Source organism: Myiozetetes cayanensis, unplaced genomic scaffold, assembly GCF_022539395.1.
Source record: "Myiozetetes cayanensis isolate MyiCay16 unplaced genomic scaffold, myiCay2020 scf18, whole genome shotgun sequence".
NCBI classification, from domain to species: domain Eukaryota; kingdom Metazoa; phylum Chordata; class Aves; order Passeriformes; family Tyrannidae; genus Myiozetetes; species Myiozetetes cayanensis.
This window is the reverse complement of record NW_026087389.1, coordinates 433,455-448,717: the sequence shown is the minus strand read 5'-3', so window position 1 is coordinate 448,717 and position 15,263 is coordinate 433,455. Positions and strand designations below refer to the sequence as shown.

General features: G+C 50.8%; 3 protein-coding genes across 5 annotated transcripts in view; 1 reads left to right on the top strand and 2 right to left on the bottom strand.

Moving 5' to 3' along the window:
• Positions 1–51: 51 nt before the first annotated feature.
• Positions 52–2,085, bottom strand: RPL32 (ribosomal protein L32). Its single transcript, XM_050313117.1, has 4 exons — positions 1,939–2,085; positions 1,152–1,252; positions 781–962; positions 52–225 (listed from the first exon to the last, which is right to left on the bottom strand). The coding sequence occupies exons 2-4, from the start codon at positions 1,245–1,247 to the stop codon at positions 96–98; spliced, it is 408 nt and encodes a 135-aa protein (XP_050169074.1). The 5' UTR covers positions 1,248–1,252; positions 1,939–2,085; the 3' UTR covers positions 52–95.
• Positions 2,086–2,680: 595 nt separating this feature from the next.
• MBD4 (methyl-CpG binding domain 4, DNA glycosylase) lies at positions 2,681–6,702 on the bottom strand. The gene is made up of 8 exons (XM_050312731.1): positions 6,663–6,702; positions 6,327–6,434; positions 5,037–5,860; positions 4,609–4,683; positions 4,157–4,291; positions 3,777–3,926; positions 3,046–3,149; positions 2,681–2,914 (listed from the first exon to the last, which is right to left on the bottom strand). Exons 1-8 carry the CDS (start codon positions 6,686–6,688, stop codon positions 2,837–2,839), a joined length of 1,500 nt encoding a protein of 499 aa, XP_050168688.1. The 5' UTR covers positions 6,689–6,702; the 3' UTR covers positions 2,681–2,836.
• A 93-nt stretch (positions 6,703–6,795) lies between these two features.
• The window catches only part of IFT122 (intraflagellar transport 122), a 31,748-nt gene continuing 23,280 nt past the window's right edge, over positions 6,796–15,263 (top strand). For 2 of the 3 annotated variants that reach the window (XR_007628646.1, XM_050312709.1), the window contains exons 1-10: positions 6,796–6,937; positions 7,121–7,187; positions 8,314–8,398; positions 9,186–9,264; positions 10,035–10,111; positions 10,547–10,613; positions 11,363–11,509; positions 13,411–13,486; positions 14,019–14,210; positions 14,880–15,018. Coding sequence is in view for 2 of the 3 variants with exons in the window: in XM_050312709.1 (XP_050168666.1) it covers positions 6,897–6,937; positions 7,121–7,187; positions 8,314–8,398; positions 9,186–9,264; positions 10,035–10,111; positions 10,547–10,613; positions 11,363–11,509; positions 13,411–13,486; positions 14,019–14,210; positions 14,880–15,018 (970 nt within the window). In the remaining variant the exon portion in view is untranslated. Of the gene's footprint in view, positions 6,938–7,120; positions 7,188–8,313; positions 8,399–8,730; positions 9,265–10,034; positions 10,112–10,546; positions 10,614–11,362; positions 11,510–13,410; positions 13,487–14,018; positions 14,211–14,879; positions 15,019–15,263 lie in introns of those variants that run through there. The other variant, XM_050312710.1, reaches the window with a different exon arrangement.

Sequence of the window (15,263 nt, the reverse complement as noted above, 5' to 3'; positions counted from 1 at the left end):
GCCAGGCTGGGGCTGCTGCCCCTGCTCTGCCCATGCAAAACAGCACCCGAGTTGGACTGAGGCTTTATTAAATACACCTGGGCTGCAGAGCTTGGTTACTCGTTCTCCTCGCTGCGCAGTCTGGCGTTGGGGTTGGTGATCTTGATGGCGAGCTGTGCTGCTCTCTCCACAATCACCTTCCTGTTCTTGGAGGACACGTTGTGAGCTATCTCTGCACAGTACGACCTGTCAGAGACAGACAGCATGTCAGGTTCAGCTCCAGCAGAGCTGAGAGCCAAGGCAAAGCCCTCTGGTTCTGCCCCACCACAGTAAAGCCCTCCAGAGACATCCCGCTGTGCAGCCAAGCACAGGGGCACCAATGCATGGGAACTGAACCACACAATTTCCACCCCTTCACCAAATGTGACCTGTTTGGTGCGAAGCAGAAGCTTCCCTCCAGAACAGCTCAGCCCTTCTTGCGAATGACTGAGTCCCAGATAGCTGTTAATGGTGTTGGTTACTGCTCTTATTGCTTCGTAGTGAAAGCAACCAGATAAGCAGACTCAGTCCTGGAGCCCCAGTTCTGACCACGGTCACCAGTGACAAATCACAGCTCTGATTTTGCCACTGTTATGTCTATTTTTACCAGGTATGAGTTTTTTAGTTCTCTCTGTGCCCCAACACCAGCAGCACTGAGAAAACCACAACAGCATCTGTGCTCCTGAAAGCAACAATCTCCCTTCTGTCACCCTGACCGCTCTGCCTCTCCCAGGTGCGAGCACACAGGCCCCACACACTCACTTGTTGCTCATCATCAGCACTTCCAGCTCTTTGACATTGTGGACCAGGAATTTTCTGAAGCCTGTGGGCAGCATGTGCTTTGTCTTCTTATTGCTGCCATAGCCAATGTTGGGCATCAGGATCTGCCCCTTGAAGCGCCGGCGCACTCTGTTGTCGATGCCCCTTGGTTTGCGCCAGTTGCGCTGCAGGAATGCACAGATCAGTTACACGAGATCAGCCTGAACACCCCTGCCCCGAGGGCTCAACACCCTTGCCTGGACAGCGGCCCCCACAGACCCTTCGTGCCCGGCTGCTGCCACCCCCTGCGCTTCCCTTCACCGCCATCCCAAAGGCACCCCCGGAGTTCTCGGGGACCGACAGCGACTGCTCACCTTGATTTTGACATATCGATCGGACTGGTGCCGGATAAACTTCTTGGTCCTCTTCTTGACGATTTTGGGTTTCACGAGAGGCCTGAGAGCAGGCATGGTGGCTGCGGGACAAGAGCGGGGTGAGCGGGGGTCGCGGCCGGGCGCGGCGCGGCCCCCCGGGCAGCGCGTGTCGCAGACTGTCTTCCCCCGCGGGCCACGCCGGGCTGGCGAGGGAATGGGTCTTCATCTGCTGTGGCTCTACCTCCCGCCTCCGAAGCTGGCAGAGCACTGCGAGCTCTCCAGATGCGATCCTGGGAGGTGCCCCGGTGTCACAGCCCCCCCGATGGCTCTGCCCGCAGTCCGGCGCTCGCACCGAAGCCGGACGGACCGCGGCTGCTCGCGGGGAGCAGCGACCGACACCGGCTGGCACCGAACGCGCCGGGCCCGGCCCAAAGGCTCGGCCGGGCCCGTGAGCGAGCGCCGAGAGCGCCCCGCCGCCCGGGCAGGGCCGCGGGCCGGGCCCCAGGCAGGCAGAACCCCGGCCCTGCGGGGGCCGCTTCTCGCTCCCCGGGAAAGGTGAAGCGAAGGGAAGGGGAGGGGAGGGGGCGCCGGTCCATGCCGCGAGCCCCGGGGCCGGCTGGGTCCCGGCTGGGCGCGGATGGGCGCGGATGGCGCGGATGGGCGCGGATGGGCGCGGATGGGCGCGGATGGGCGCGGATGGGCGCGGATGGGCGCGGATGGGCGCGGATGGGCGCGGATGGGCGCGGATGGGCGCGGATGGGCGCGGATGGTCCCCGTCCCCACTCACCGCTGCCGATGGCGCGTCCGCCGCGGGCCCGCCGAGAAAGGGAGGAGCCCCTCGCGCAGGGGCTTATGGGATACGCGAGAGGTCCTGGCAGCTGCGTGAGGCGCCAAGGCCGCGCGGAGCAGGCACCGGGCACCGGTGGGGCGCAGATCGCCGCCGGGAGCGGGCACCGGGCCGGCTCTGTCCGGAAGAAACGTCCCGAAAGAGCGGATCGGTGCTTCCCGCCTACGGTCCCGAACGACGCTCTCGGGAGGAGCCTGCCAGGACCTGCTGACGTCACTGCCACAGTGCTCCCGGCAGCCGGGCCGGGCTGGCACCCCCTGGCGGTGCGGAGGCCCCGCCGGGCCCGTGTCCCCGGCAGGGACGGGGAGCGCCGCTGTCGCCAGGCCCGGCACACACAAAGCACCCGGCCCGGCACCGGGCTCGGCGCCCTGGTTCTGCCGCTCCCGGGCACCGGCAGCAGCGAGGACGGGGGCTGTGACGGCCCCGAGGGGCTGCTTCTCTCCCGGCCGGGGGGGCTCACCGACCCCGGGCCCGTCGCAGAGCCGGTCCCAGCCAGCACCCGGGAAGCGCCGGGGCCGGTCCGCGGAGCGGCGTCTCCTGTCCCCGCTCCTGCTCCAGCTCCAGCCTCGGCTCTTGCCCAGCAACACAAGATCGGAGCAGGCTCCGGGGGCGGCGATGGCAGGCACGGAGAGGAGGCTGCACGCACAGGACACAGACCCGCACTGCAGGAAGGGACAGGCACTACAACCACGGACACCTTTATTTAAAAAATAGAGATCAGACACTTGTCATTACAGCGATGACCCGAGCCAAGACATCACACAAATATCGACACCAAGAACTGTGAAGTCACCCGAGTGCAGGCGGAGGGGCTGGGGCACCCCCACCTTGCCTGGGCTCAGTCAAGGCTCAGCTTCTCCCGGTTCTCCCACAGCCACGCATGGTACACGTTCAACTTGTGGTCCTGTGGCTGCACCTGGAACACAGGGAAAGTTCTAAATCACCTCCTCTCCAAACACCTCATCACTCCAACACTGTGAGTGCTGGTTTTCTATTCCCAGAGGTCGGTGGACACAAGCCCGGTCCTGCCCCGGCCACAGCGCCCACCTCCTTCCACTCGTTGACACAGAAGATCCTGTAGGAGTCGTTGCCGTACTTGCCGATGCCGTGCAGCTCGATCGGGTACCGCCACCGCTTGCTCAGGTACTCCCCTGAAAGGCAGGGCACAGCCCTTGGGACCCCCTCCCCTGCACCAGGCACAGGGAGCACCTGGGCAGAACTCTCCTTCTCTGCCAGTGGAACACGACTCCACTTTGGCACATTTCAAATGAAAAACCCAAGCTTTAGGTGTTTCCTGGTGCATGCAGGCCATGAATCCCCACAGGTACATTTTAAGCACTTTTTTAATAAATCACCATGGGAGAGTTTCAGTCACCTCTCCTCAGAACAAAGTATTCCTCTGCAGGTTCTGAGTATAGAAAATATTAGAATCATAGAGAAATTCTGCTGGAAGGGCCTTCTGCAGGTCAACAGAGCAACCCTGAGCAGAGCCACCCTATCCCAGTGCTGCAAACACAGCAGCAGTGCTGCAGGTGTTAGGTCTCCTCTGCTCCAGGAAATCTGGTCTCCTGCACAACTTATCCTGGCTGGCACTCCCCTCCCCGTTCAGACTGGGATCAGCAGCTCAGCCTGCGTGACACTAACAGAGCCCAAATGACGCACAAAATAACCCACCAGGCGACCAAACTGCCAAACAGAGGAGAAGCCGCGGAGCAGCATTTAGATTGAAGCTGTTTGCCTTTTGCCAGAGTAACCGAGACCATTCCAGGAAAACCCACCCGAGAACCTGATGATGGTTTTGGCTCTGAGTTCGTAGAGGCCAAGAGGTCTGAGCAGCTCTGACATCTCTTTCCAGTCTGCAGCCCTGGCTACCTCAGGAGAAGGGTACTTCTTCAGGAACTCCCAGAGCACTGGAATTGCCATTTTCCCTGGTGAAAGAAGCCTGTGAGCAGAAGGCTGGGCCAGGAATTCTTCTGCATTATCCAAATGCTTTCTTAAGTGAGCTTTTCCAAGGCAAGAGTTACCAACTAAAGATTGTTTCACGCTGACATGAGTTAATATACACCTATTATTTCATGAATGCCATTAGAACTGGCATCAGTTTTATCCCTGCAACACCTGCCAACATTCACACACCAGCTCCTGCTACTCTGCTTACCTGAAGTTTTATTGAGAAATATGGTGGCAATGAGAAGCTTCCATGGATCATGGAAGAGTGTTTCTTGGACCAGATTGAAAGGAGAACGTGGAGGGGTCCATTTTCTGAGGGTTTTCCTTCTGGGGGGGCTGGGGGCTGTACAGGGACAACACAGAAACATTTATTGGACAGAAAAGGACAGATTTACCTATTTAATTTAAACAAAAATTTAAAAGTAGGACTTTTGAAGCAGATTGACCTTTGTGGGGGCACTGTGTGTGGATGCAGCCACGGCAGTTCCCACATAGCCTTTTCAGAGCTGCAGGGGACTATGTACCCTCTGGCACAGCTGCAGCCAGAGCCAAGGCTGCCAGACTCAAACTGCAAGGCACTTGCCAGAACATCACTTGATCCTGAGCCATCTATCCCTTCCCCATAAAAAAAAAAAAATATTTCCCTACAGAATATAATACCTTCTTTGCTGTATTTACTGGAAAAATATGGACTTGTTTTCCTTCTCTCCACTTGTGTTCGTGGGACAGACTCTTCTGTAAAGAAATAAAACCTCAGCATTAGGAAGAAGAACCAAGTTATTTTGCTGTTGTGTTTCATACGCCACTTAATGCTGTGTTGGAAACAGAAGAAATTTTTGTCATGCACAGAACACACACATGCCCTAGACCTGCTGCAGGTCTCACACTGTAGAGCTCAAGAGCTTGGAACAGAAAGTTCCAGGTGTGACTAAATCTGCATTGAGTTAAACACTGTTGGATAAAGAAATGAGACAGAGTCGGATGTTAGAGCAGGTCAACCCAAAACAGAACACCTGGCTCAAACAGTCAGGACAGCTCCTGGCTGAAGGTGAGGGCTGGAGTCACATTCTGCTCACACACATATGTACCTGGTGTCCCTCTGACAGCTGTGCAGCTCATCCTGTCCCACGGCTCAGCATCCGCCTCGGTGTTGGATTTAACATCCTGCTTACCCACAGGCCCCCCATCTGGCTCTTTCCCTGTCTCCAGTCCGTGGGATTTCTCCTCAGCTGGGTTGCTGAAGCTTGTCCCCATAGGCCCCTCTTCTGACAAGTGCCCCGAGTCCCTCTGCGAGCCAGCAGCCCCTGACCTCAGCCGTGTGCCTGCCCGTGCCCTGGACACTGCTGACAAAGCTTTGCCTGCACCCACAGGTTCAGCACTCAGATCACCCACACCCTGGCTGTCAGCCCCACTCCCCTCTGTCTGTCTACAGAACCTCTTGTTCTGAACACACTCGATCTGCCGTGTGCTACGGACTCTTCTCTGCCTCTTGCTCTGGGGGTCACCTTGGTTCCTCCTTTCTGAGGTCTTCCCAGGTTTTCTACTCTGGACACTTTTCCCACCTGCCCCCTTCCTTTTAGTTTTCAAACCCTCCTCTGGGTCTGTGCCATCCATGACCAAATCTGTGCTTTCCAAAGTGGATGTAACATCTTCCAGGTGTCCATTCCCAGCATGGATGTTCTGAATTCCAACCTTGGACCCATTCTGTGCACAGAGCTCCTGCACTTGGCTATGACAATCGTCCTTCTCCAGGTCAGTCCTCGCAGCTCTCGTCCTGCATCCCCTCACTCCTGAATGTGTGCTTCCCCGAGGAACTGTGAAATCAAAATCTGCTGCTTTCAGTATTGTCTCTCCAGTTTTCTGAAAATACTCCACAAGTGCTCGTTTCGACCTCAGCTTTTTCCCTTCAGGGCTGTGGTAGGAAAGGAAAGAGGGCATGGTCTAAGACAAGAGGGCACGGTCTCAAGCTCTGCCAGGGGAGGTTTAGGTTGGATATTAGGAAAAAACTCTTCACAGAGAGGGTAATCAGGCATTGGAATGGGCTGCCCAGGGAGGTGGTGGATTCTCCGTCCCTGGAGGTATTTAAGAAGAGACTGCATGTGGCACTTAGTGCCATAGTCTGGTAACTGTGGTGGTAGTGGATCAAGGGTTGGACTCGATGGTATCAGAGGTCTTTTCCAACCCATCTTATTCTATGATTCTATGAAAGTAAATTAGTGACTTGTTTTTTCTCTTGTTTTTTCCTGAAAAGCTTATGGTACATTTAAAAAAAAACCAGGACAGAAGGAGTTGTTGGGGCACGTTTGAGTGGCTCGACCAAGAAAGGCCACACAGAGCTCACCTGATGGCTCAGCTCACCTGATGGCCCCCGACCTCACCTGACAAAGTACACGTCAATCCTCCCGGCCGTCCTGCCCGCCCGCCTGCGGCTGCTCACCCGCCGCCACCCGCGGGGAACGGCGCTGGGCCCCGCCGGGCCGCGGGGCCTGCAAGGGAAGGACAGCCCGGGTGAGGTCCTGCTGCGGGGGGGCCGGGGTCGGCGGGGCAGGCCTGGGCCCGAACCCAGAGCCCCACAGGGTCCTGGGAGGCAGCTGGCCCCGGCCCCGGCCCCGGCCCCGGCCCCGATCCCGGCCCCGATCCGATCCCATCCCATCCCATCCCATCCCATCCCATCCCGTCCCGTCCCGTCCCGTCCCGTCCCGTCCCGCCGTTACCCGCCCGCCGCTGCCGCCGCCACCATTTCCCGCGCCCCGGTCACGTGACGACCCGCCCTGTCCGGCGCGAGCTCCCCCCGGCGGGTGACAGCGCCCCCTGTCGCGCAGGCGGCCCCTGCGCGCAGGCGCGTTGCCCATGGCGCCCGGCGCCGCGCGAGCCCGGGCTGAGGGCCGTGAGGGCGGTGCGGGCCGGGCCGGGCCGGGCCGGGCCGTGAGGGCGGTGCGGGCCCGGCCATGCGGGCCGCGCTCACCTGGCGCGACAGGGCCGAGCAGTGGTGAGCGGCCCCGGGGACACCCGGCGTGCGGGCGGCAGCGCGGGGGCGGTCCCGGAGGTTCACTCGGGAGTCAGACGCACCCTCACCGTGCCTTTACCAGTCTCGGCTGTGTGGCACCTCTGACGCTCAGGGAGTGTTTTCTGCCTCCAAACACGGGGTTTTTGCTTGGTTTGTTTCCCTTAGTATTTACGACCTCGCGTTCAAGCCGGATGGGACCCAGCTTATAGTTGCTGCTGGAAACAGGCTGCTGGTAGGGAAACCTTCCTATCCTCTGTCTTCTACAGCTGTATGAACGTGATTTCTTCCACATTAACTTATGAATATAACCTATCCAAAATCCCCTTATCTCTGCCAGCCCAGCCTCACAGCCACATACATATTAATGCAGACCAACTCTAAAGTGATTTGAAGCTTTTTAATATTTCTTACCAAGTTTTAAGCTCTATTTCCAAAAGTGATGAGATTTAAATTATTTGCATCCTCTCGTGCCTCGCCCGAGGTTTGAAATCCGTGAACCTGCCCGCAGGCCTGGCACAGAGCAAGGAGTGCAGAGGCTGTGCTGGTACAAGTTTCATTAAAATCTCTGTGAGAAGGGGAGAGACTCAAATCCGTGTCCCGGTGTTGTGGGAACCTTCAGCTCGAGCTGTTTGAGGGTCCCTGGAGCTGCTGCAAGAGCAGCTCCGCTCCAGCTGCTCACAGGTCCTGCAAAGCTTTGAGATGGGGCAGGGGTAGGAGCTGCAGGGAGGGATGGGTTGTAGAGTTCAGCATCGCAGGACAGCAGGAGTTATTTTCAGTGCTCACAGAATGGTGAATTTAGTGATGTTCCCTTACAGTAACTTATTACCTTTAAACATCTAATGTGGAGAAAGATGTTTAACAGTAAGATGTAAAAGATGAAAATAAAAGATAAAAAACCAGTAAGACTTAAAACAAGATGCCAAATGAGCTGGTGAGAAATCTCTTTTGTGTGTAATTTTCTAGTACTGATTTTTCTTTCCTCCCAAGAAGTATCATGTTACAGAAAGCTGCTTCTATGCTTGAAAACGTTTTGTCTTGCATGAACTGTGTGCTATGCAAAAAGCAGGCACAAAAGGAAGTGCTGTTGTTGTCCCTCAGTAATTTTTGTTTGTTGTCCCTCAGTAATTTTAAATCACAGTCCTCACCCTAGAAGTGTTTGAGGCCAGGTTGGACAGGGCTTGGAGTAATGTGGTCTTCTGGAAGGTGTCCCTGCCCATGGCAGGGAGGTGGAACTGGATGAGCTTTAAGGTCCCTTCCCCTCCAAACCAGTTTGTGGTTCTGTGATTCACTGGAAGATTGTTCATATAAGTTCTTCTGTTTGTGTATTTTCTTTGGTTTTTTTCTCCCCATTTAAACAGGTATATGATACTTCTGATGGAACCCTAATTCAGCCTTTGAAGGGACATAAGGACACTGTGTACTGTGTGGCTTATGCCAAAGATGGTAAATATCACTTTGGGGCTTTGTTAGTCTGGTTTGTGAAGTGCATCTCTCCCATTTGTTATTGCCCACTGAGAACGGAGAAATGAGCATTGTTTCGGTCACAGCATGTGAGTGCTGGGGTTTGTTCTTTAGCAAGTGCTGGGATTTGTTCCTCAGTGGAGGGTTCAGTATGCTGTACAACATGCTGCCTGCAAGGCCACCTGGGAATCCAAGAACTGTGATCCCACTACTCCTTCAACTTCAGTTTAAGTTTAGTACTGCTTAGTGTATATTCATGGGTAATGTTTGCTCCAGAGATCCCTCTTTCTACTACTCATCTTTTTTCCCCGTAGTTCTTCTATCCTGGATCTTTCTGATCTCCTGATCCTTCACACATGACCTACTCACTGCAGACCTCCCTCTGCTTCCAGTTCTGCCACGGTCTCTGACTCTCAATCTGTGGGACTGACTCTGTGGGCTCAGGGGGCTTGCTGCAGCTGCTGCTGTTTGAGTGATGGGTGTTCCTGTGACAGTGTACCCATTTTCCTTGTCACTGTCGCCATGAATCTCCAGCTTGGGGCTGGCAGCACTGGAAGGCCGGGTTGCTCACAGGGCTGTGGGAACTGTGCAGTAGAGCTATTGGAGTTCCATGTGGCTGGGGAAGCGCCAGCACATCCAGGCACTCAGTATCAGCCCCTTTATTACTTGAGCCTTGTCGAGTTCAAGAACTTCTTGCTCTCTCTTTGATTGAGTATTGGGTGTGAAAGTGATTTTTGTATGTGTGGGATTAAAAATCTCCAATTCCTAGGCAAGCGTTTCGCATCTGGCTCTGCTGATAAAAGTGTGATAATTTGGACTTCAAAGTTAGAAGGAATTCTGAAGTACACGTAAGTGATACCATTCAGTTCTGTGCCTCAAAAGCCAATTTTTATTATGCACTGGTGCTCTCAAAGAGCACAAGCTGTTAGACTTGGGAGAAAGTTCATGAAGGTCAGAGAAAATGCCAACGGTGATAGGGGAGGGAGGAGGAAAAGAACAGTTGAAATATCTGAATGAGGCAGGAAAGCAATTAAGGGGATAAAAGGGGGTGGGGAGTCGAAATAAATCTGAGTTTAGAGGGCTGGTAGAGAACTGGGGAAACTCAGAATAGGTCAGAATAAAATAAAACACAGTGTGACTGTTCTTGTATAATAAACCATAATTCTGGTTCAAAGATCAAATTAAAGATGGATTTGGTACTTTTGGTATGTTTCAATCTTCTGGCTCTGTGTTTATATCAGCCTTCTGAAGTGATAACTCACGTTCTGTTTCGGACTGCACATTTATCATGAGTTGGTTTGCACGAGCTGGTCACTGCATGGAGCCTGGATGAGCACACTTGGTTTAGAATTTGGATACAACATTTAGTCATATTTCACAAACCACTGTTGCTCTACTGTTTTAGCTAATCTTGATGAAATACACTGTATCCTGCCACTTGGAGACAATTTCTGTATGGTTTATTACGGATTTACTTTACAGTAATAGCAGATTAACTTGTACTATAAACCAATCCAGTTATTTTGGCATCTGGTAAAGCTTTCAGCTCTCTTGCTGAAAGTCAGAAAAGGGGCATTTAAGAATGATTTATTGAAATCTGATTGCAACTTCATTCTAGGCATAATGACTCTATCCAGTGCGTTTCATACAATCCTCTCACTCATCAGCTGGCATCCTGCTCGTCTGGGGATTTTGGTATGTCATTTCCCTTGAACTTTTCCATTGAGCCAGTGAATACCATCACAGTAGGCTAGCTAAGCTAGCCACAGATAGGTACAGCTCTGTATCTCTAGAAGAGATGTGACACAAAGCTATCTAAAGGCTCAGTGACATTGGATACTGATTTAAATCACTTAATCTCAGTGGGAAAGGACAGTGTAGTGAGGGGCCACAGGATAAAACATGCTACTCTGTTATTACTGGAATTTTTTGCAAAGACACCCTCTGTTATTTAGATGGATTTTTTTTTCCTATTTACTAATAAATAGTATATATTTGAATGTCCCTCTAGCAACAGACAAGACTTTGATGCCTTTGGAATCCCAGCTGAGTTCTCTGACAATATTAGTTTCCAGTCTGAGCTCTGGCTCATGCTTATTTTTCATTGGCTTCTTGTTTGTTTTCATCAAGGCTTGTGGTCTCCTGAACAGAAGTCAGTCTCTAAACATAAAACGAGCTGCAGGATCACCTGCTGTAGGTAAGTTTTAAGGATTACCTTAAGTCATTTAAGTTAGTTTCAATACAAACCATTCCAAATAAGATGCAAGCTTAAAAAACACATGTTTTTGGGGTTGTATTTTGTTCTGTTTATAACCAGATTCTTCTGAAGGCATCAGAGAGGTGTTCTGGTCTCGAGCAAATGTCTTAGGTTCTCTGTCCCTCTGTTTTTCCATCTTGTGCAATAGCAGTAGAATTAAATTAGAGGAAAAATAATTGCAATTTTTGTTTGCAGAGCTGTTCATCCTCTGTGCTGTTGGTGGTATTACTGTTGTGGGCAACCTGAAGCAAGGGTTCATTAATTGAAGTTATCCATCTGACTACAGTGGAGACCAGATTAGACCCCAGGCCCCCTCTGTCCCACACCAGGCAGTTCTATCTGCTAATGTTCTAAATGTGGTTTTTAAAGCATTCTGGAGGGCTGCCAACACTGCCATCCCCAAAATGGATCTGTGACTTAGCACGTTACAAGTGTTGCAAGCAGATGATAGCTTTAATTTATTTTTTATTACTGTGTATATGATAAAATGTTCTCTATGTAGTGCATGCTGTTGCCATAAATGTGGATTTAGATGCATAAACAAACTGTAGATTTACTGGCTACCTCTCAGAACTCCCTCTTAGAAATATATTTGAATCTACCATCCCTGTGTGAGCATGCTGTACCATCCTACCTTCCTGCTGCTTGTTTGTAGTAGTTTACTCTTCAATATGTGTGTGTTTTCTCAGCTGGACAAATGATGGCCAGTACCTTGCTTTGGGGATGTTCAATGGCATTGTCAGCATAAGGAACAAAAATGGTGATGAGAAAGTGAAAATAGAACGTCCAGGGGGTTCTTCCTCTCCAGTATGGTCAATTTGTTGGAATCCTTCCAGGTAAATAATTTCATCCTTCTTTTTTTTTTTTTTTTATGCTGAATAGATAATCCTTGGGTCATTGATTGCAGAAAGGCTTGACTTTTATCCTTGATGAAACATGCTGTGTACATTACCTTTTTTAAGGGATCATATATTGGGGGTTTGGCTTTGCTACCAGTCTTTAATTGAGTGGAGAAGCTGGGAACAAGTTCCACTTAAATTGTAGGCGTGGGATTGTTTAGGTTGGAAAGCCCTCCGAGATCATCAGGTCCAGCTGTTCCCTCAGCACTGCCAAGGCCACCAGTGACCCGTGTTCCTAGGTGCCACATCCACATGGCTTTTAAATCCCTTCAGGGATGGTGACTCCATCACTGCCCTGGGCAGCTGTGCCAATTCCTGACCATCCTTTCAGGGAAGAACTTTTCTCGATATTCAACCTGAGCCTCCCCTGGCACAGCTGGAGGCCGTTCCCTCTCATCCTGTCCCTTGTTCCCCAGGAGCAGAGTCCACCACCCCCGGCTCCCCCCTCCTGTCAGGGAGTTGCAGGGAGCGAGAAGGTCCCCCCTGAGCCTTCTTTTCTCCAGGCTGAGCCCCCCCAGCTCCCTCAGCTGCTCTTGGTGCTCCAGACCCTTCCCCAGCTTTGTTCCCTTCCCTCGACATGCTCCAGCCTCTCAATGTCTTTCTTGCAATGAGGGGCCCAAAGCTGACCCCAGGATTTGAGATGCACCATCACCAGATCTGCAGATAAACATTTCTTTTGTCTTTTTTACTGGTTTTGATTGGTGGGTTTTTGGGGAGTGTGGGGGTGGGTTCTGTTTGAACTGGGGGGAGATAGGGGAACTATTTTTCGCTTCAATTCAGAGAGAATATTCTCCCAAATATGTGAACAAACAATTGCTATTGCAGTAGGTGGCAGAATTTTTGGAGTAGAGTAGATGAAGAAGAGGAGGAGTCAGTTCGCAGCTATTTAGAGGAGATCCCAGTACTGGAATCCAGGCCTGGCAGTAGGCAGGATAGTCAGCCAGAGAAGAAAGACCACGAGGAACAGGAGGCCCCTTTCAACTTGTGAGTGAAATTTCAAAGGAATGTATGTACCTCTGTTACCTAGAACAGCACTTTACAGGAAGGACCAAGGGCAGAGTATTGGTACAACCTCAGATATTCAAAAATTAGGAGGTTCTAGATCAATAGTTCCCTGCATAGGCCTAGTATGTTCTTCTGGTCTGTGTTCATCGTGAGATAGGTGTGTGCTACTCCCCAGGTGCAAGTGTCATGCACTGACCAAGGGAGTGGCCTTGCTAACACTTGGTTTTGTCAATAGGGTTTTTTGTCTGATTTTTTTATGTTCAGATCCTGGCTAGAGGCATTATCTGCAGTAGAACATTCAGGTTACCATCTCCCTTTCTAGGCAAGGAATTGTGGAGAAGGTGACTCTCCTGCTTTGCTTCAAGCTGAACAGATCATGTCAGAGTACCAGAGTTAAATTTGGACCCGAAGCCTTTCCTCAACCTGCTGCTGGTCTCACATGAACACATTACACTGATAATTCAGTTCCCCCTTGCTCAGCTATGTAGACTTGGACGTGACGGTGGCCTTGTACACCTGTAGCTAAATCAGAACATGGGCCCAGGGGCTTCATGTGTCAAGGGACCGTTCGCTCCACTGCTCCCACAGCTCCTGATGAAGTGATGCCTCAAACTTTGAGTTACTCCTCTAGAGGAGACTGGTTTTTCTTTTATGTCCCCAAGTTGTCTTCCACAGTTTTCAGTTACAAGGGGTTTCTGGTGTCCTTTCAGTTTGTGACTTTTAACAAGTAGCATGCAGTAAATTCTGCTGTCCTACTACTTGGTTCTGTCTCTCTAGGAAATTTATTAATAAATCGCTGTAGAATTACTACTTCGTTTCTTTTTTTTTGGTAGAGATGAACGCAATGACATTTTGGCTGTGGCAGACTGGGGTCAGAAACTTTCCTTTTACCACCTGAGTGGCAAGCAGGTATGTCTTAAGAGATTTTGTTCAAGAGTAACAGGGTATTTCTGATTCTGTTTTGTGTCTTACATTCAAAGTGTTTGTATGCTGTTGCCTTATTAGTTACATTAAATGTCTTCTGTTTTCCCAGCCTTTTATGAGTCTTCCTTTTTTCTAACCATCTCTCCTTTGGCCCTTGTTTCTCCCATGGCAGCTCAGCTGCTGTCTTGCAATTCTTGTATTAAAGCCGTTACAACTTTGCTGACTTCAGTGACGTGGTTCACTGGTCTGTAGAGAACATCTTTGTATTATTTTCAGTGGTTAAAGGGCTTTTGTGAGTTGCTGCATCCTGAGCAGACTGGTTTGTGATTGGAGGGACTCTCTGACATATTTTAGAACTGCCTTTGGGATTCTTAAGGTAGCCAGTGGTTCTGGGTATTGAAAAGCTGTGCATAGATGAGACAAATGGTATCAGTGATGGCACTTGTTGCCTTCAGAAAATATGAAATGATCCTTTTGTTAACGTTTTTGATGGTTTTTATTTTATTTTACCTTGTAGATTGGGAAGGATAGAGAGCTCAGTTTTGATCCGTGCTGTGTCAGCTACTTTACTAAAGGAGAGTATCTCTTGCTGGGAGGCTCAGATAGGCAGGTTTCTCTCTTCACTAAGGACGGCGTGCGCCTGGGCACCCTGGGAGAGCAGAACAGCTGGGTGTGGACCTGCAAAGTTAAACCAGACTCCAACTATGTGGTGAGTAGGGACATTTCTCTGACATTTTCACAGGGAATTTGTCACCTGAGGTAAGACCATACATTTCAAACTCAGTTGCTTAGTTTAGACATTCTTACTGAGGCAGCAGAACTTGAACCGTGTCTAGGGAGGTTCTAGAACTGCCACTGGAATTACAAATATCCTGCAGAAGTGAAACCTGGTCTCTAGTAAGGAGCATAGCAGCTGCTTTCACTGCATTTTGATTAAAAAAGAGAGGGGAAAAAGAATTAAAAATGTCAACTAATAACTTCTGGACTGACCAAATCTAATTCCATGACGGGAAGAAAATGCCTAGAGGGCAACTGTCAGCTTGAAATACTGCACTCTGAGTCCTGTACAAGTGAGAAGAGAATCAAAGTGAATTTAAAAATAAACAAACACCTCTCACCCCCCTAAAAAATCTAACCAAAACCCAACCAAATAAACCTAAGCCCCCCACCCAGCATGGTGGTCTGTGTGGTGTTTGATGAGATCAGTCCTCATTCTGCCTTGCACTTTTACCATGGTTAAACACAAGTTGGCTGTAACTGGTATCCATCTATACATTATGCAGGAAAAAGGACGTAGCGCTCATATAAATACCACAAACTTTGCCAATTCTCATCTACATGTACCAATTAACTAAAATTATCCTCTTCCTGTGTTCAGGCAGTAGGATGCCAAGATGGAACGATCTCCTTCTACCAGCTGATTTTCAGCACTGTCCATGGCCTCTATAAGGATCGCTACGCCTACAGGGACAGCATGACTGACGTTATTGTCCAGCATCTCATCACGGAACAAAAAGGTAATTCCAGGCAGGCCAAAGCTTTGCTCAGTTTGTTTTGGGTTTTAATTAATATCCATCAGAACACTTGGGATATACTCTGCATGTACCTGACAGACTTTTGTTCCTTTGGCAGTCAAATTGCGGAACACAGTTTGTGGGAAGTGAGTGTGCACTTGGACTGTGGAGGCTCAGTGCTGACAAACTTAATGAAAGATGTGGGGATTGGAGCAGGCATTGGGAGGGACAGGGGCTCTGAAGATAAG

What these genes read in the sequence shown, in the direction of transcription:
- RPL32 (XM_050313117.1), bottom strand. Translation starts at nt 1,247, where the DNA reads ATGCCTGCTCTCAGGCCTCTCGTGAAACCCAAAATCGTCAAGAAGAGG. An exon ending in ATCGATATGTCAAAATCAAG is followed by an intron (nt 963 to 1,151) that starts GTGAGCAGTCGC and finishes GCATTCCTGCAG; the next exon opens with CGCAACTGGCGCAAACCAAG. An exon ending in GTGCTGATGATGAGCAACAA is followed by an intron (nt 226 to 780) that starts GTGAGTGTGTGG and finishes TGTCTCTGACAG; the next exon opens with GTCGTACTGTGCAGAGATAG.
- MBD4 (XM_050312731.1), bottom strand. Translation starts at nt 6,688, where the DNA reads ATGGTGGCGGCGGCAGCGGCGGGCGG. An exon ending in GCGGCGGCAGCGGCGGGCGG is followed by an intron (nt 6,435 to 6,662) that starts GTAACGGCGGGA and finishes CTTCCCTTGCAG; the next exon opens with GCCCCGCGGCCCGGCGGGGC. An exon ending in ATTTCTCAATAAAACTTCAG is followed by an intron (nt 3,927 to 4,156) that starts GTAAGCAGAGTA and finishes TTCTTTCACCAG; the next exon opens with GGAAAATGGCAATTCCAGTG.